This window comes from Danio rerio, chromosome 23 (assembly GCF_052040795.2).
Source record: "Danio rerio strain M-AB ecotype USA chromosome 23, GRCz13ab, whole genome shotgun sequence".
NCBI lineage: Eukaryota > Metazoa > Chordata > Actinopteri > Cypriniformes > Danionidae > Danio > Danio rerio.
In genome coordinates, this window is record NC_141043.1 from 29287501 (window position 1) to 29308784 (window position 21284).

A 21284-nucleotide genomic window follows, 5' to 3' on the forward strand; every position below is an offset into this window, starting at 1 on the left:
AGAGAGTGAAAGTAGACAACAAGAGCCGCTTGATTTGCATGGCAGGACTGATGTTTAGAGAGCCGCCTCTCAGGCACGGCCAATGCTTCAGTCAAGCTCATATCTGTGTTACAAACGAGTTTCTGTTTGTGTTTGTTTCCGTCTGTCTGCACACGAGACCACAGGTGGAGGTGGTGTAAGTGGGAGAAAATGTTTCTGATAAAGAGCTACAGTTGAAGGCAAAATTGTTTGCCCTCCTGTAAAATTTAAATTATTATTATTATTTTTAAATATTACGCAAGTAATTTTTACCAGCAAGAAATTTTTTTTTTGCAGTATTCCCTATGCAGTTTTTATTTCTTTAAGAGAAAGCCTTATTTCGTTTAGTTTGGCTGTAATAATTTTTTATATTTTCTATATTATTAGCCCCCTTAAGAAATTATTAGTTTTAGACTGATTGTAAAATTTCACAGGAATGCCAATTGTATTGTCCTCATCTGTATATGTTCCTAACATATCTCTTTATTGAAGAATTGTGCTACTTATTCTCAAGGAACAAGAAACTGTCATAAATTCATACTTAATTTGTTATATATAAAGGTATATTTTTTCCAAATTCATGTTGAGTGGATGAACTATCCCTTTAAATCACTCTCCTTCATGTCATTCCAAACCCCTTTAAACCTTTGCTCATCTTCAGAACACACATTATTTTATACGTAATCTGAAAGCTCCCTCATCCTCTATAGACAGCAACAGTTCCATGATCCAGAAAGATACCAAAACGTATCCTCAAAAAGTGTCTTCAGTCAGTATATTATCAAGCTACAGGAAATCTTATGTGTGCACATAAAAAAAATAATAAAGATTTTATTCAGCAGTTTCTTTCCCTCAGTGTCAGTATAGGGCACAGGTTCAAGAGAGCACTGTGCTCTTTATACGTGCCTTGCTTGGTTGTGTTGGTGCTGTATTCCTTGGATGTGCCTGTGCTTTGTCTCAAACATAGGAAGTCATGAGTCTAGGGTGTACATTAGGGCTAATCTTTAGGTAACACGCTTTACAAAACCTTTGGAATGATCGTATTCAATAGTGATCCACATGAGGGTGGGTAATTATTGAGTAAGTTGAGTTGAAACAACAAAAAAGTTTTTTGGGACTTAAATGTTTTTGTTCAATCAACTTAAATTGTAAAAAAAACATAAATGAACATGTAAATATCTTAATTGATTTGCATTGGTATAACATAAAGAATCGTGTGGAACCTAGCATTTGCCAGCAAACATTGGAATGCAGTATTTTATTTTATTTTTTAATATACTTTAATAGGCAGAAAAGGTCTGTATTTTAAATATAGGCTTATATTATATGTTTTTACTTTGCAGTGTACTTTCAATGACAATTTATAGTAGTTTCACTATTAAAATGTTACTTTACTCTAGAACTGAATGCATTTTGCATGACTCCGTATATACACATTATGCATATTATCTCATATTACATATTGTCTTACTAGCTGATCACACACCAGTAAAAAAAAACCTGTTTTAAAATCAGATGAATCCCTTCATAAACAGACACTAAAAGTATTTGATTAGAAGACTTAGGGAATCATCATTGTAATATAATACAGAAACATTATTTATTGAGCTTTGATAAAATGAAATATTTGGCTGATGCTTGTATGATTTTAAACATTTTAAATGGATATGCTCCATCTCCATTAGTTGAGTTTGTGACACAGAAGAAGAAGAATGGCAGAGGAGCCTGATCTATTACTAGAGGAGGTTGTGCTGTGCAGTTTTTGACATACAACTTTTGCATGGTCAGTCTTCTCAGTAGGCATGGGCCGGTATAGGTTTCAGACAGTATGATAACCTTGGATAAAAATACCACGGTATTACTGTATTGTGATTACTGCTCTAAAATATGTCATTCTTTTATATTTCTGAGTAAAAAACAACCCCCATTGAACTGAATATATTTTATTTCAGGAAACATTTATTACTATTTTGTAACAGTAAACATGTCAGGCTAAATAAAATAAATCATTGACTTCTGCTTCATTGATTTCAAAAACACTGATTTATTTACACCACATAAAAAACATAAAAAAAACTCCTTAGGAATGTTATAACAGAAAATACTAATGTTTTAAAACCTTGCCTTTCCCAAACCGTGGTAAACTTTGAAACCGAATATCGTCCCATGCCTACTTCTTAGTTAGAGCCAGTCATTTCTGGAATACAGTTCCTGTTAATTTAAGGGGTATTACAAATTATTCAACATTTAAATACAAATCAAAAGCATATCAAGTCTGTAATCTTGTGTAATTCTTTTCTCTATCTTTTAATGAAATTCTTATTATATGCTTTGTCTTTTTTGATGTATGAAACTACTGATATTGTGTGTAATAATGTGTTTTTTGATTTTAGGTTACCTTTTTAAAATCGGGCAGGAGGCAACAGATGAAAATTTGCCCCTGTGGCTAACTCTGGCTTCTTACAGTTTACAGTTGATTAATGAGCATTGTTCCTGTTAAATAAAAAAAAAAAAATCAAATCAAATCAAATTAAATTATCAGTTGAATTGGGATTGATTTTTGTTTAACTTGTAATAAATGATTAAAACCTAATACTCACACACAGTGTTCAAGATCTGAATCTCCGTGCAATCAAATATTTACCTCCTATCCTTGTGTATACACACACACACACACACACACACACACACACACACACACACACACAGACACACACACACAGACACAGACACAGACACAGACACACACACACACACACACACACACACACACACACACACACACACACACACACACACACACACACACACACACACACACACACACACACACACACACACACACATATATATATATACTGTATATAAACTACTACCGCTACTAAACACACAAAAAAAATGGCTTCTAGCACCTGAGTGAGTAATCAATGAAATAAAGGAAAACATGTCAGCTTGAGTATTTGTGTCTTGTTCCAGATGTTGATATTCCGGTTGTACACATCCAGAATAGTTGAGGTGATGAAAAAACAATATACGTTGTCATACAAGGCTTGATATGATTATGCTGACATAGCCATGATTAAAGCCTGTTCTTCAGAATGATTGTAGCCTGGCACTGAGACGCCAGCATGTGTGGCAGATGAATCAGCACTTGTTGTTGCTGTGCCGTAACCATGGCGGCACCATTTATGACACAGGCAGAAGCATAAGCTCTTACATTTAAAAGCAAATATCCCAAGAAGCCCTTTATGCTCGTGGTTGATTGTGCAAGTGGAGAAAAAAAAGCTGAATTTGATGATAAACAGAAGAGTGTGGTGAACATTATTTACAAAATAAAAAAAAAGGATCTAAAAAGATTTCTGGTAGAAAACTGTGTAACGGAAACAGATGAACACAATGTGTTGCAGATTGAGTGTTGAAAGTAGATGTCAGCGAAACCTAATGGTGGTGGTTCAATCAGGAGTAAACATTGCCTGAATCTTTCAGTTATTGTAGCCAGAGAGTATGAAACATGTGCTGCACATTAAAAAGTACTTTTACACAACATCGATTTCAACTAAAAGCTAAACACTTTTCCATTGAAAATGAAAACTTTTGAAAACTTTTTTAAGGATAATACCTTTATCATCTCTACATAAAGGGAGGTGTAATGTATGTGTGTTACTTGTTTGGACTGTTGTCATGCATGAGTACTTTAAAAAGAAAACATCAGCCTATAAAGATGTAGTGAAGCATGTCAAAGTGATATCGCCAACTTCAGGCCTGGCATTTATTTTATTTTTTTGCATGGGTCTGTGTGAATGGGGATCATCATGGTTGTATATTTAACCCTAAATGCATATGTTAGGCTTTTAGGGCCTCTATTGATCAACTTTCGTAATATTCCTCTATCTATTCATTTTTAAAAATAGTAACAGAAAAAAACCCAAATACAATTATTAAAGAATCTCAGTTTTCATTATTATTCTTATGATTTGTGGGCAGCACCGTGGTGCAGTGGGTAGTGCTGTCGTCTCACAGCAAGAAGGTCGCTGGTTTGAGCCTCGGCTGAGTCAGTTGGCATTTCTGTGTGGAGTTTGCATGTTCTCCCTGTGTTTGCGTGGGTTTCCTCCGAGTGCTCCGGTTTCCCCCAGAAGTCCAAAGACATGTGGTATAGGTGAATTGGGTAAGCTAAATTGTCCATAGTGTATGTGTGTGAATGTGAGAGTATGAGTGTTTCAAAGTAATGGGTTGCGGCTGGAAGGGTATACGCTGTGTAAACATATAAATTGGGGTTAATTCCACTGAGGCGACCCCAGATTAATAAAGGGACTAAGCCGAAAAAAATGAATGAATGAGTGAATATTATCTGTAAAAAGATTATAGCGTGACTAAATAAAAAAATATAATTTCCTGTGCAATAATTATTATATACTATATATAACGGCAATATTTTTCAAGGTGGAAATGTCTGATATGGAGTAATGACGTAATGTTTTTGACATTTTAGCATTGCAAAACTTAAAGTGGCTTGAATGGCTTCACTGCACAGCAATTACTGCACGCTATCAAATATACCAGACTGCTCAATCTGGTGAATAAACTTATTTTATTGACCCTTTACTGTAAGTCTTTTGAAAATATGTTTGAATATTTGCCTGATGTTTCTTGTACAAAAAAAAAACATTTGCTCACAACAGTGATTGTAAAATTATTGGCTCAAATTGATCTCATTCCAAATTTTTTAAAATATCAAGAGAGTATTATGTCACTATAGAAAATAGAGATCAATCTATATATCTATAGATATATGGATTTCGATTGCTACCAAAAATAATAATAATAATAATGGAAACTTCACCAACAACATTAAAAACAAATTTTGCATGGTAATGGAGCTCATTGAATTGCAATACAAATGCGCCAGTCATTGCCTTAGTAATGTAAGTGTAATGTAAAGATAGCAATATGAACAATAATCAATTATTTCTGTGTTTAAGACTACTTTTATCTAATATATATTTTGGTAAATAAAAGAAAAAAATAGCACTTTTTCGATTAGAAGAAACTTACAGCCAGGTAACAGAGGGGCGAAATTAAGTACGCACAGAAACTATACTAGCATGGCTCAGCATGGTTGTCTAACCATCCTTAGCATTCTGTACCAAGAATGGTTTGTAATTGTGCAGCACCATAGCAGGTTCACATTGAAAATAGTAGCAAAAATGCAAAAATGGCCATGAGAATGCATTTAAATAATGACAACCAGTGAGACTTTATGCGAATACAAGACTAGCCATTTTAGCAAAGCAAATTTATTTTGGAAAAAAATCACAAACACACTTCTAGGCTGTAAAAATTGTCTCAGTTTGCACTTGGCAAGGATCAGTTAGATACAGTTTCCATTTGCATCTTGTCCTTACAGTGATGCCAGAGCTCTATAGAGCTGTTTCCAATCGTAATGAAGGACAGCTGTGAGGCATCTTGTCCAGCTGGACTCTCTGAGACGAACACAGCCAACAAATCCTCCCTCAGTGCATCCACAAACCTCTTCTGGCCCTATAGTGATGATGAAACAACTCGGATTTCCTATAGTGACCCTCTGAAAAGTATTGCATGTTTATTGTGGTTTTAGTGCGGTCTCAGTTCCCCGAACTTGCATTTTAAACTTGATGGGTTAATTCAGGCCAAAATTTTGGAAATCTGAATTCGGAAGTCTGAAAACTCAAAAGCTAAAGAGATCAAAAAATAAACTATATTTAATCCAAATCTTCTAACGAGACACAATGCCTTTATAAAATGAACAGATTTGAGTTTTTATTCATACATTAACATTGATCAGAGCTTTGGGTTGGTAGACTTTCACAGAAGGGAGAGAAATCTTCAAGATTTGATGAAAAATATCCTTATTTGTGCATCCGAAGACAAATGAAAGTCTTTATGCATTCGGAAAGACATAAGAGTGAATAAATGATGACAGAATTTTCACTATAGGGGTGAACTAACCCTGTAAAGCCTATGCAAATAAACTTTTCAGTCAGTCTGGAGAAAACTTTTTAAAATCTTTCCATTTTTGAAGGAAGCAAAAGGAAGCCAGATATTAAGGGATAGAGTATCAGTTCCTATGGCGATCAATCATACTAACACAAACAGAACAGTGGTGGTGTAACTGCAGTGGGTTAATGTGCTGTGAATATAATATGTTTTTGCCAATTCCTACCCTATGCTCACTATCGCTGCGTGTGAATAATCTGAAGGTGTTCACTGTTCCGTATCCCGTTGATTTATGGGAAAGAAAACTTGCTGTGGAGGAAGCATCAGTAAATCCTACCTACTTTCAGCACAATGCTGTAGAAACCCAACCGAGCACCACAGAAGTCTTTCTACAAACCCAAACCTGGCAGAAGAAACCGGATTCTGTGAAGTGGGTTATGCTTTTAAATCCACAGTTAGAGATCTCTAAAAAAAAGGCCATGTATTTTTAATGCTGCTCTTATTTATTGTAGCTATTTACCAGGCAAAATTGCAGATTTCTGGAGCGATGTGAGGACTGGGTTATGCACGGGATCCATTCCAGTGAAATCACTTTTCAATATATATAAAAATAGCTTCATAGTCACATTTGTGCACTATAAATAAAGTACAACAATATTTCATAATTTTTATTAACTAATAGTTTCAAGAGTGGTCTTATTTATCTGTATGTCACCAGTGCTTTACCTGGCTTTACCCAATGCTCTACTACTTGAGTCACAATTAAAAAAAAAAACATGAATTTATACAGCTAGAGTGACATTATTCAGACCTAAAAGTCTGGCAGCAGGAGAGCACATTAGGGTGGCAGCATGTTGTTTAAACATAGTCATTAATGTAGAACCAAAATGGCCGTAAAAGACTAATAAGCAGCCTTGAGTATATTTTTAATGAGAAGGTAGAAGACTGAGTGCAGAGGCTGGTACACAACAGTCTGTTACAGGCAGCGGCTCAGCAGTTACTCTGTGTGCAAAGGGTGCAAAGACACTTTTATTTCTCACAGCAAACAGCAGCCTCTTTAACATGCTCATTACTTGAAGTCATAGCAGCCATAAGCTCATTCATTCTCAGCTCAACGTGGTCTATTTATGCCACTGGATATAATCGCTGAAAAAACCCCAAGACTGACTGTGCATTTGGCCTACTTTAAAAGCTCAACTACTTTTCATGTCTTTGAAACAGCTTTGATAGTCTGCAGGGGTTATGGAGGCAGTTGAGAAACTGACCCACCTTAAGGCATAAACTGAAAAAGAATGAAATACATTCAACCATACACTAAATACGCTTTACTAAACCGAACTGGCTCTCTCTTCTCAAGCCTGCGTGTGTCATTCTATTGCTATTATCTTTGATTCAGTTAAGTGAAAGAATCATAGTAATCTCTGTGAAGTCATTAACCCCTGACGAGTGATTCCTTCCTAGTTGAGAGTCTGGTTCTCTTTTAGTCTGATTGTGAAAATAACAGTTTTTTTTATTGATTGATTAAAAGCAATCAATTCACAATAGCTTTGCTAAAATAATAAAAAGAATAAATAATAAATAAAAAGAATAGATAATCACACTGGGTCTAAAGGCTCATTTATACTTCTGCGTTAAGCGCACGCGTATGATCCAGAACAACCTTCATATGTTCACATAGACCTCGCCGTGACTGACGCCAACTCTGATGCACACCTCTCAAAAAATGTAACTTCACGTCATACTACCAATGTTAAAGCAAATTTATGTGTATAACAGAAATATCGCAAATAAGACCTGCAAATAAAGCAGCATTTCCATCCAACGAGATAAAAGAGAACAAAATCATCACTTCTGTCGCTTCCCGGCGCCAAATATAAAGAGTAAAAACGGAATTTTCTGCGGTAGGAGAAGCTGCGCCAATCTTTTCCTTATTTAATAAATTACTTGCACCTCAGAAGACGATGCTGACACGCAATGAACACAAGGTAGCTTTGAAGGCGCGAGACGAGAAGCGCAGATGCTCTTGACAAATCTGGAGGTAATTAATAATATAATAACACTAATACTGAAATGGTTAAAGTGTATTAGAATGACCAAAACAACATTTCAGATGTGTTACAGTGTGCTCAACCTGCTGATTTCTCCATTCAAACACATTTTACCATCAGATGATCTCTATATTAACAAAATCACATGACTTTAATGCGCATACTAGAATTTGTTTGGTAAAATGTTTCCTTTGTAGTTAATGTGCGTGTTTTCTTATCGAATAAAACACTTTTCCTACTCAATTATGCACATAGTTTTGAAATGTTTGCACATTTTGGCATTTCCATCAACCGTTTTTTTTTTTATGGGCATTTCAAAAATGTGCATAAAAATAGGTGGATGGAAATGTAGCTAATGACAGGTAGAGCAAGCTCTATGATTGGTCGGCTTGGTAGCCGTGCTGAGTGTGGGTGGTGCTGAGAGCCACAAGCCCGCTGGACCGATTGTTCACACATGTCAAGTCCCATGAAGAAGGTTCTGGGGCCTCATGTATCAACGCTGTATCTGCACAAATACTTTGCGTATGGCAAATTTCATGCTCACGTTTAGATTGATTAACGATAAAATTAATGTCAGAATGTGAGTTGGTCCACGCCAACTTCATGTCTGGCGTATGTGCATTTCTTGTGTGTGTTTGTTTTGTTTCCATTGGCGACTCCTGCAATTACAGCTGAATGGGACGGGATTATCGCATGTCTAGCAGGTATATAAGGTTTCCATACCATGAAGTTGACCAGCCAAACATTAAAGCGTAATTTGCAGCGATCGCCGTTTTCCCAATGTAATCGAGCGATCGACTGCACGCACATTGCTATAAAGGTGCCATCTGAACACAAATACCTCTACTACATCCGTGTCTCCCACAAACACAAATACTACTCCAGACAGTAAAGTCCACAATTAAGGCAACTCTCTCCTTAAATGGTGTTCAGCATCCCGTTCCCCCGCCTGTTATCCTCTTAACCTGCACCTTTACATCGGACCATTTCTTTTTTTTTATTTACTAACAGTGCGATGTTCAGACCCCACTGCGTTAACCGAGTCAGCTAAAATCTCCCACTCTACTTTTTTTCTTTTGTTATTAATTCCGGAGGACAAACTTGCAAATAACACTGTTTTTCTCCAGTCTACCACCGATAGGAGCACCTCAAATTCACATTCTGTGAAGTTTCTCTTGCTTTTTCGTTTGGTTTTGCCAAAGTGGAGTCATTACCAGGGAGGAGTTTTGCGCTTGTGCACTGCACGTGCGCTCAGTTTCACATTAATTCGGATGTACAAAGAGAATATGCGTGGGATTCCGTGTACGCAATGTTTCATACATCAGAATTTTTTACTGCGTACGCACAGTCCATACGCAATGCTTTAGTATGAATTCAACGCCTCTGTACATGAGGCCCCAGATGTTTTGTGTTTACCTTATGAATAAAGCTGTTTCAAATCTGCTGTTTCCCGCCTCTGAATGAGCGAGTTTTAGCTACTTTAGCTAAAACAAAACATCAACAAAGAAACTCAATACAGAGGAGCATAACATAACCTACTGCCAGCCAGCAAGCATTTCGGAAGTGTTATTGCAAAACAACACAAACAGCATGCAGAAGTATAAATGCACAGCTATGCGCAAGACATGCGCCATGGGTCACGCCGAAGACTCGATGTAGAAGTATCAACCAGCCTTAAGCCTTGTAGTGAGCATAAAGTAAAATTCACAGTTTAAGAGACAGTCAGCTCAATCTTCCCAGAATGATTCACTTTGATTCCCAGAGTGAATCAGCTGATAACTTAACTTCCCTCCTGAATGTTTTACTAAAAATCTGATTCAAACAGGCAAAGTTCTTGAGCAGCATTACACCCCATTCACACAGGGCTTCAGCGTCAGCTTGACAGAGGGCGTGTATGGAGTTGGGGCTGACGCGATCGTCATAGCAGGGTCAGCCAATGAAATTCATCAGCAATAGGCCACTGTCTGAGCTGGTGTATTTGCATATAACGATCTGATTGGCTGACGCTTCCGGCGGCGCTTGAAAAGTTGAGCAAGTCCCAACTTTTGCAGTGAGCAAGGCCTCTATAGCGGCGCAGACGCATCCACAATGCAGTTCTGCAACGCCTGACATCACCCATGCAAAGTGAATGAGAAGCGTTGAAGCTGACGCCCTGTGTGAATGAGGAATGACAGTTTTTAATTGATTCAGACAGAAAGATTGGGTTCATAAGAGCCAAATTTTTGGACATCAGATGTTTGAATGAAGAATAAAATATATTTGGCTTAAGCATTGAATATACTGCATTAAATCTTCAGTAACAGTCAAGGTTATGTAAGTTAATTCATAGTTATTAATTAACATGAATAAAAGAGGATTTATGTTGAATGATTAAGTGAGGGGATAATTTGTAAACTCAATGGCACCCTGAATGAATCCCTTTAATTGCTTTTTTAAAATGTTAGTTTTAGAAATTTTTCTTAACTGATTCATTAAAATAAGATTTCAACAAATTAAATCGTGCATGAATCTATAGAAATAAATTCATTGTGTGCACTTTAGCTTTGTGTACTTAGTACCACTACATTACAGCTTCTTAAAGGTGTGATCAATGGAGGATAACTGACTTTCTGAATGACTGGAAGCAGGCATTTGTGTTGAGAGATGTACAGCAGTCGTGGCACAGAACTCTACAGCACTAAACCCCTCTATTTTACAACTGAGTGCGCATCCAAAGACCCCTCAGTAAAGCTCTTCACAGGGGAACACAATCAAATCAGCCCAGAACAACTTAAGCTCTATTGACAGCATCTGTGTTCTCCTGTCGATTACCACAGCAAAGCAAAGTCACTCAGCTTGCAAAAATGAAGTAAAAACACATTTACAGTAATACACTTACAATGAAAGCCTCGCAGGCAATCTGCCAGCACCGTGAATCACGCAGCTACGAAAATCGAAACCATACCTTAATGATTAAATATTACATGCACAGCGTTGCCAAACCTATCTCAGAACCAACTGTAAGCAAGTAACTTAACTATAGATGAAGCTTAATATTATGCTACAAAAAACGAGGAATAAAATACGGTGCAGGATTTTGCAGTTAATCTGTAAATATAATTTCCATTTGCGAATTTTAAATGAAGCACAGTTGATGTAGGATACTAGCAGTGTGTCTAATTTTATTAAGCTACTTCCCAACACTGACCGGTATGATCAAATCACTTACTGACAGTGTCTTTGAAAATTTATATTCAATCTTTTAACTCTGCTGAGTTGCATTTGAACCCATTTGTGCATTATTGATTTTAAACTCTCGTATATTATGTATGGCTATGTGGATCGCCCTTTAACAGTGACATTGGCATTGAACTGAAATGAATCAGTTTTAATCTAACTAGATCTACACCAGCTTTCTACAACTACTCTATAATGAATACATCCCCCAATCCGAAATATTGTTATTGCTTTTTGTCCTTTCCTTTTCTAGCCATGTAAAACAGCTTTGAAACAATCTATATTAAATAAAGTGCTTTAGAAATAAAAGTTACTTGACTAAATAAGCAAACATCACAATAGATCAACACACCTATAGTATTACAGTATCAATTGTTGCTGAATGCCTGAATGCAGAGATTTGCAGTCTTACCTGTGAGTCCGTTGACCATGGGTGGTCTCTCATCCTCCTCCTCTTCTTCAGGAGCTGCGCTGTCCTTTCTGTCCATTTTGCTGACAGACGTGGTGCGTTTGCGCTGAACCTCTGCATCAAACTCCTCATCAAACAGAACCTGGTCCACCAGGTCAGGCTGCACAGGGCTGGGCTCTGCAGGAGGCTTTGGGGTGCCATAATAATTACCTGCAAGGAAGCAATGATAAATTCAGATAGATTTTGAGGATGGAAAATAAAATGGTACAGAAAAAATTTGAGCATTTCAAAATTCTATTTCTCTGGATTTACTAGGTATGGGCTTGACTAAAATGATGATACAGTATTTCTTTTATTCTATAAAGGTCAGATACCACTTCTTCCAAATTATATTTATATATAATATAAAAACAAGTAATATGTGGGTTATAATATAAATAAGTATATATATATGTATGTATATATGTGTATATTTACACACATACATACATACAACAGTTCTGTCTGGGTCTCGAATCTGAATGGCTGATAGCAGTGCAATATTCTGCAATATCAGGACTTATAGAGCCTTCTCACCCTTCTGTATTACTCCGCCCACATTAGCCGCATTTCCACTATCAGGCCAGTGCGAGCCAGGGCTTATATCGGGCCAGGCCGGGCCAATCGCCCGGGAGGTTGAGCAGTGAGGCCGAAATCATGTCGCGTTTCCACTGTGGGGCTTGTAGCTAGCAGCGCGTCACGCAAACCCCGCCCCCAGAACATCCCCCGAATCGAACGTCACTCAAACCGCCCACTTCAGCGAGAATCATGCAAATAAAGCACATCATCACGAAACTATTAAAATTAGGACAACCAAAACAAACAAATGACACGTTACTGTACAGCAGTGCAACGCATGTCTATACGCACATGCCAGTGTGTTTTCATTCATCATATTAATTTACTCGCCGACCGACTATTGGCATCGAAATCCAGTGGTCTTGCCACCAACGGAGGGACCCGCAGCGCAGGGAGCGCACACATCCATAATATAACACCACATATATAAAATTCTCCGTTAATAACTCGACATAAAATGTATTTTATAACATCCTCTAGACAGAATCTGTCCAACATTCATCCCAAATGCTCCGGAGAGAACTGAACCATGATTTTTTTTCCCTATAGGTTTTATGACACTTAATAGGTGATTCCCTTTATTTAAAGATGTTGCTTTTTATATCTTAAGTAAAGGAAAGTGTTCAGTGTTTCAGCACATAAGAGCAGCACGTAATAAAATATTGCCTATATTTCGTTGCGCTCAGCAGCTATGCACTAATAAAGCTCTTTATGTATTTAAAATTTCCTTTTTTAATTTTACCACGTTATATAAAAACATACACACTTATTTGAGGACACAGAACACATTTTGAACTTGCAGTTTTCCCCGTCAAAAAAGTGCTGCGCAGCTGCAGACAGAAAAAAAAGGTCGCCTATTTCTGCTTTCACTTACCCTGAAAATGCTCTGTTTGCATGATTTGATTAATTTCATCGTATCCAAATACTTTATAAATAATATTTAAAACATTCTCCGGTGTTTATTTATTTATTTATTTTAGAAAATATGTAAAATCTTTTTTTCAAAGAGGCTTTTGAAAAATGAAAGTAAATATAAATTTGAAACAGTTTGATATAGTAGCTAATTGTTATAGCTATAGCTTTTGTTAGTTTTATATTGGTTTATTTATTTAATGTGATTTTATTATAGGCCTATCTGATATTTGTAATTCTTTAAATTATTTCAATAAAGGGCTATTTTATCTAGATATGACACTATTGTTTTGAGCCTACAAAAGTGGACATGAAATTTGTAAAGTTTAATGTCTTACTGTTGTATTCATATAGTGTATTATCACCAAAATAATTTAAAACAATAAAAATAAAAGAAAAAAGCCGCTCGCGGCATCAACAGAGCTATGAATGGAGTGCTCTTTTCCTCGGTCTCACACACATACACAGGCATCTAAACGCGCAAAAACACACTTATTAAACTTGGCAAAACCTCTTGAAAACCTTTACTGTCTGCTGTGTCTTTAATATGGTGTAAAGATTATTATGCGTTATTGAAACATCAAAGATGCAGCAAATAAAGATCATTTTATGCAACAGCCTTACATTTAAAAGAGAAACATAAGGGCGATCATATGCAAAAAAGACCCCAGCCTATAATTTGTTCCAGATGTTTTCTTTCCCTTATTTATTTATTTGTTTATGTGTTTGGCGCATGTACTCGTGTGCGATCGGAAAAACTGTGCCCGCCTCTTCTTTCACTCCGCCCCGAAGCCCCGGCTGGCCCTCTTTGGCCCAAGGTATTCGGCGGGCCGAAAAAGGCCGGCCGCTGGCCCCAAGAAAGCCCCGCTTTGGCCCGATTAGGCCCCGTAAATGATAGTGGAAACGCCACTGGCCTTGGCTCGCCCTGGCTCGCTCGCTTTAGGCGCGATAGTGGAAACGCGGCTAGTAGTGACGGCAGATGATTAACGGCAGATGATTATACTCACTACAATTTGACAAATATTGCTGAAGTTAGACAACTTAATGTACTTTTGAGGCTTTTTAGGCAAGAATGTGGTTGTTTAGAATGCAACTATACAGTTTATTTATAAGGACAGTGCCTATTTTAAATATTTATTTATATTTATTTCTGAGAGACAGTGCATTGGCATCCATCAGCCTGTCATTGAGCAACACAAAGACAGTTGACAATGTCTATCCACAAGATGGCGACAAAGAGAGCATAATTATATCATAATCAAATAAACCCTTAGAGGAGAAAAGGTCAGTGTATTTTTAAACTACAGCTGATCAAAACACCATAAAATTGGTGAGTGACATTTTAAGTCTGTCTCTCTCTTTTGTGTTGTAGTGCTGTATTTATATCATAGTAATTGTAGTGTATTGAGTGTGAGATGGTATGTATGTATTTTGTGTTACCCACTCTTTGTATAACCCTGAGTTACTTTTTGGTTGACCGTCTGTTTCTTTCTAATGAGTCTCTTGTTTTTGTTACTGCAGACTAGTTCAGTAAACAGAAAGAAAGTAGAAATGCCTGCATGTGTTTAGCGTTTTTCCTCATCACAAACACAACAGTAATCTGGTAAATTAGAGATTGCATTGCTTTGGCTTTTTCAGAGTTAATTATAGTGAACTCCTGATTGCAACAGAGAAATACTTGGAAATCTCTCTAGACTGATGGCATTTCATTTTCAGTTTAGACTTATAATCTTAAAATGTCAGTAAAAATCACTTATTTTGTCATCACTTTAGAGACATGGCACTAGTGAATCATCCAAATACTAGCTAGCTCTAAAGCGACGTTGGTGAATTAGCAACAATTTTTGCTGTTCTGACATCAGTTGCAGATGTGAATGAATGGCGGAAGAAAGTAGTTCCTCAAACAAAATGTTTTTTAGACTCTTTGTGATTTTTTTTTTTATTTACACAATTATGCCGTCGAACTGTTGTATAAACGCAATATCACAACCATAGCAGTGCTATATGGCTGTTATTATTTATTCGCTGAATAATGGATCCGAATAACAAATCTCATTATTCATTCAGGTTTTTTTTGCACCAAATAATATTGATTTCACAAAATATAGTTTTTCATTGCTAGAGTTTTAAAAATTTGATAAACTATACTTTGGTATTTCCAAGCCCTTTAATCAGTTTTATTGATGCTAAAATTATATTTTGATATATTTTATCTTTATATATTTATACAGTTGAAGGCAAATTGATTTGCCCTCTGGTGAAGGTTCTGCAACACATTTTAAAACAATACCTTTAATGACTGATTTTTCTTCTTGTATTTGCCATGATGGAGGTACATAACATTTGCAAGATGGAAGTATTCGTTTTAAAGTGCAATTTCGAGCCTTATAAAGTTTAATTAGGCTAAAAAAGCAAGTTAAGTTACTTAGGCTAGTCATTGGACAACAGTGGTTTGTTCTGTAACTTCTCAAATGGGGAGAAATAATATTGACCTTAAAATTTATTTGAAAAAATTCCAAAACTGCTTTTTTTCAAGCCATACTAACAGAAATAAGACTTTACCCAAAGAAAAATATAGAATATACTGTAAAAATATCATTGCTCTGTTAAAAATCACTTATTAAATATTTGAAGAAGATTAAAAAATAATTAAAACAATAAATAACAATGGAAAGTTAAAACTACATAGTAGTCTCAGGCTATCCCTGCTTGAGAAGAGCCACAGTGATTGGTACTTAGAAACTAATACCGTTTTATTTTTCCAAACTTCTTTCATATTTCAACTGCAACAACATGAAACCTGCAATATGCTGCTGGTCACTCTTAAAGCTATATGTCTTGTTTGCTGTTAGTCAACACTCCAGCAGCTCCTCTGGACCACGACGCAGCACTCTTTACTCTTATCTTTTGCCAACGTTTCTCCACAACAGATTAAGACTAGCTGTGTAGCTTCTTCCACTTCCTACAGAGACAGGAGGTCTATCTTATAAGCTTTACCGTTCCTGTGTCTTCCGGATAAACTTCCTGGAGTCGGAAACGGTCTCAGAAAGTGCGACCTACTTTCTCAACAATTCACAAATTGACTACATGACAAGAAGACAGAACAGGACAGAACGATAAAGAACGTTATTGATTTTGTCACTTCTGATAGCGGAGAACAGTGCGCTTCCACAATCTACTTCATCTTACAAGTGCTGTCACATTATAGATGTTTAGCACATGAAACTGAATAGAAGAGTTACTGCTTTAAACACATCACAGATTCTTTTACTGCTTGGAAAAAATGGCAAACGAGGAGCATGACAGGCGCTTTTTCCCATTGGAATGATAAAACGATGGCCTTGGTAAAAGCACCGGTTGACTGTAAACTACTAAAGACTTCATTAAGTTTCATTAATATCCTCGTTGGACGTATTGAGTCATTAAGCTTCACTTGATGTGCAAGACAAAAGTAAATATGGGTTTAAAATGCTCAGTACATGGTGTTTGTTGTAATGCGTTACTAAATGCTCATTTGAAATAATTGGGTCTTTAATGCCCTAATTTGTCATTCACTTACAGCTGTGTTTGTTGAGGTTAGAGAGAATGGCTGGCAACAGATTTGTCTGTGCGGACTCATTAATTACATTATTTAAAGTGATGACAAGAGAACAAGATATTTTATCCTTTTTGTGTGCAAATAGCTTTCATTTTGCACAAACATTCACACAAACACACAAATGGATAGGTATTGTTTGTGCACACACACAGAGTTCGCAACAAGTATGTTTGCTAACACTTTACACTGTAAAAAAATAAACATTATTTAACAGGGAATTTTTTACAGCTCTACACATCACACCTGCAGTCAATCATCACAATCAGCCAACAAGCCAGTAAACAAGAACATTTAAATACAACAATATACGAATGTTATATATAAGATGCATACATACCATGACAAAAAAAGATTTAAAATCCTTTTTGTAAGTGTATTTGTATCCTATAATGTTGTAAAATTAATATATGTACACAATTGTTTTCCCTTTGGTTCACTGGCCTTGTGGTTGATTAATGGGATTTTTTGCAGTTGTGATGCGCTATTTTAATACATTGAATACTCTGTCTGTGAGGAAGTTAAAAGTTAAAATTTGGATTTGTATTTTAAATCTTTTTTTGTAATGGTATGTATGCATCTCATATTGTCATATGTATATTGTTGTATTTAAATGTTCTTGTTTACTGGCTTGTTGGCTGATTGTGATGATTGACTGCAGGTGTGATGTGTAGAGCTGTTTCACTGTTTCTTGAGTACTCCCATTTGTGATGCTTTACCTGATGAAGACCATGTCGGTCGAAACGTTGCGATATTAAAGACTTTATGAGAGCTAAAGTGGCAGTGTGCCGATTTTCTTTTGATCTTTTGCTACAAATATTTTACTACTCTAAAAATCCTGCTATGCTAATTACTACAATCACCAGTGATCTAGCGGCTGCAGATTACTGGAAAACTACTCACACACTACTTTAACGAACTACAACTCCCAGTATGCACTTCGCACACCCTGGTTTCTAATTCTAACTGATTACACACACAGAAGATCGTTATGGGCTGATTTCAAGAACTATAAACTCAGCACACAGACACATTTTTGCTGAGTCTTAAACTGTTTAGTGAGCATTACGGTGAGTTTCCCCCTGCCACATTTGACCTCTTTACTTTGCTATTTTGTTTGCCACCTTTATGCTTGGGATTATTTGTATGCACCTGTTTGTTCCTGTTTCAACCTTCAATTGCAAGACAATTCTCTTAATAAACTGCTATTTAATGCTCAACTTTGTTGTGCAGGCATCTTCACATAACACTAACCTTGTTTTTGTTGGCAAACAATGACCAATTGTCTTATTTGTAAAAAATAAATAAAAAATTAGATATATAACTAGTTTGTATTTTTTCCAAGCAAATTGTTTTAGATTCTTTTTTTTTTACTTAAGCTTTTTTAATCATTCTTCAAAATATTTTTTTCTGATTTAAATGTAAGTTAAAAGTGAACAAATTCATGGAATATTTAGAGATTTCAATGATAATTACATTAATTAATTTGTATAATCACATTAAATAATGTGTATAATTAAAGTAATAACCTGCATAACTACAGTAATAATCATTATATTTACATAAAATGATTTGTATAAGTGCATTAATGACCTGTATAATTTACAGAAATAACCTTTAAAATTAAGTTAATTAATCTGCAATAATATGTAAAATGACAGCAATTATGTTTAATTGCAGTAATAATTAGTAAAATAGCAGTAATTGACAGCTGTTTTCCATTTTTTCACAATTTAAATGCAAATTATCAATAGTAATAAACTCTAATTTACTTCATTTTGACCATAAAGTATGTTTACAGTTTTTGCATGACATTTTGTTAAATGGTTATTTTCTGTAATTTAACAGAATATCTCTGGAAGCCCTGCTACAGGTCTTTTGACCGTTTTTTTTATTTATTATTTTTTTTTTTTACAGATTTTATTTTACAGTGTAGTTTAGGTCACAATTCAGGTTATTATCTACTGGCTTATTACCTGCCTGTTATTAAAATTTTAACTGTTCATTAGTAGTTATAAAGCATGATCTTATTCTGTATCCTTAATCCAACCCAAAACCTAAACCAAGCTTCTACCTTACTAACTATTAATAAACAGCTACTTAGTTTATTAAGCCAGTAGTGTTAGTAAATGGTTTGTTGATACAGTGAATTGTGACCTAAACTAAATTTTTACTATATATTTTAGAAAATGTTTTGTATTATGCAAGTTTTTTTTAGAATTATGTTGTTTCTACTTGAAGAAACCATTTATTTTTTACACATTCTAGCTGAAGACTCTCAGTGTGGCTTTAGCCCTTTAATTTATTAAATTTTTACAAGTTAAATGCAACATGCTGTACAGCACAGATCACTAAATATACTCGCCTACATCTGTACAGTCTAAATCTAAGTTGATGCATCTCTTAAACACAGGATGGAAAATTGTTGGACACGATGAATATTTTAATCCTCAAGTTTTATATGAGAATTGTGTCCTTAATCAGGTGGAAAGGATGCTGAATGATGTAACTCATTTTTCCCCCCCACATTATGAACTGCTTCCCTTCGGTAAACATATAGAGTCCCTTAGTGTAGGGTAAACTAATATAAAAAATCCTTTGTATCAATTTCAGTGGCTTTTTTAACAAGAGTTTATCAATAATTGTAATTATTGTAACTTCTATATTTTGTATTGTTTTTATTGTTTGTTTTATGGAATGTCTGCAGCAATATGGTGTTGCCCATAACAAATTTCCTGTCAAGGACAATAAAGTTTACAACTACTATTCAATTTCTGCACATGAATGCTGTCAGGCTCTCTCCAGAACACCATGAAGCAATATTTTTTTCTAGAACTGCAGTTTGTTTATCATATGTAAAATGTATAAAATAAATGACATAAGATATATTCATGTTTTACTACCTTACAAAATCGTCCCAATCAATATATCTTAATTAATGACTTTCCAAATAGAGCTAGTTATTTCAACTGGTGAATTTGTATTTCTATCGCAATGTATATCGCAGTAAAACCTAAAATGCAATTAAACCCCAAACCTCCAACCAATAGTGCCACAAGTAAACCATGAACAAAAACAAACAAACAAACAAACTGAAAAAAATATTAAAGGTGATGTGTCCTGTTATCACTCCACACATGGCAAAAAACATATTTATATTTATCAAAAGGTTAAATTACATATCATAAAAAAAACACTTAATATCACTGTTTCTAACACAATCTAACTTCTTACAATAATCTTACAATCTTACAAAATAATTCCGTTTTCTTGTTAGATAAGGCTGAATTTTCTGATCAAATAAACTGGTAAAATGTGTTTAAATGTATGTACGATTTTTTCATTGATATTTAACATGCAATTGTATCTAAATTCTTGCATATTTCAGGTTAAAATTAAATTCCGAATGACAGTTGTTCAATATATTTTTGGACCTCGTGGTTTCTAATGAAAAAAAACAAAAAAAAAAACGTTATTGCTGCTCCATAATAATCATGGTCCAATCTGTGCTGTGGTTGACTTGCTGTGGACTTCACAGATGGACAGTACCTTAACAGAAGTGTGCACTGTCAACAGCCGTTATCATCTCTATCAACAGGCACTAGGCCATGCATAAAAGAAACCTGCTTACTCAAAACAATTCTGCTGAGTGTCCTCTCCTGATTTCACAAGCTATGTGACTGGAAAAACAAGTATATAAAGCGGCAAAGTTCAAAATAAGGGCTTTAAAGATCACAGCTATGCTGTTTTGCGTAGAAATAACAGGCCCCATTATCCAACAGTGATATCCCAGCAGGCCATGGGTTGAGTGTCAAGTTACACACTCGGCCCTGTGGGTGCAGACTCCACCTGTGGTTGAAATAACACATTACACTTGAGGTGAATTTTCTCAAGACATACATAGTTCTACATGTAAAACAAAGCGCAATGTAAAATTTGTAATTGACTATTTTACAGCAACACCACATTAACCGCATTGCAACTTAAATTCCAATGAGATATAATTTTGCATGGAAATATACTCCTAACTTGACATTAAAAATCCAAAAAGCTTGTTACCTCTCTCCCACAGTCAAATGCATATGAATGGCAGTCTCAATCTTTAGTATAACTTGCTTCTTTAGAACACTCAGTGTATAATTTCATTGAAAAATGACTTTTGAGCCACTTCATAAGAGTGAATCAAATCGGTGTAGACTAAATCATGAACAAACGATTCTTCTGGGGCAAAAAAAAAAAAAGAAAGGGGCTTAGCCCCGAAAACACCTTGCAAAATATTGATATTCAATAGGCTGCTTATTTTGATATAATAAAAATTGTAACAAAAATAGTAAATAAATAAATGTAAAATAAAGATCTATATGCTAGAAACATGTTTACTTCAAATTTCTGTAGAGGGAGATTTTTTTTAGTTTTGTTTTCTCTCAAAATAATGTTATGTGGATATTGTGGCACTTTAAATGCATGTAATGCTTGTTTCATTTATACTGGCTGC

General features: G+C 35.4%; 1 protein-coding gene across 4 annotated transcripts in view; it reads right to left on the bottom strand.

Moving 5' to 3' along the window:
* Positions 1 to 21284, bottom strand: part of magi3a (membrane associated guanylate kinase, WW and PDZ domain containing 3a) — a 261327-nt gene that overhangs the window by 68342 nt on the left and 171701 nt on the right. For all 4 annotated transcript variants that reach the window (NM_001365194.2, NM_001365193.2, XM_087305883.1 and 1 more), the window contains 1 exon segment: positions 11668 to 11874. In NM_001365194.2, coding sequence (NP_001352123.2) covers positions 11668 to 11874 — 207 coding nt within the window.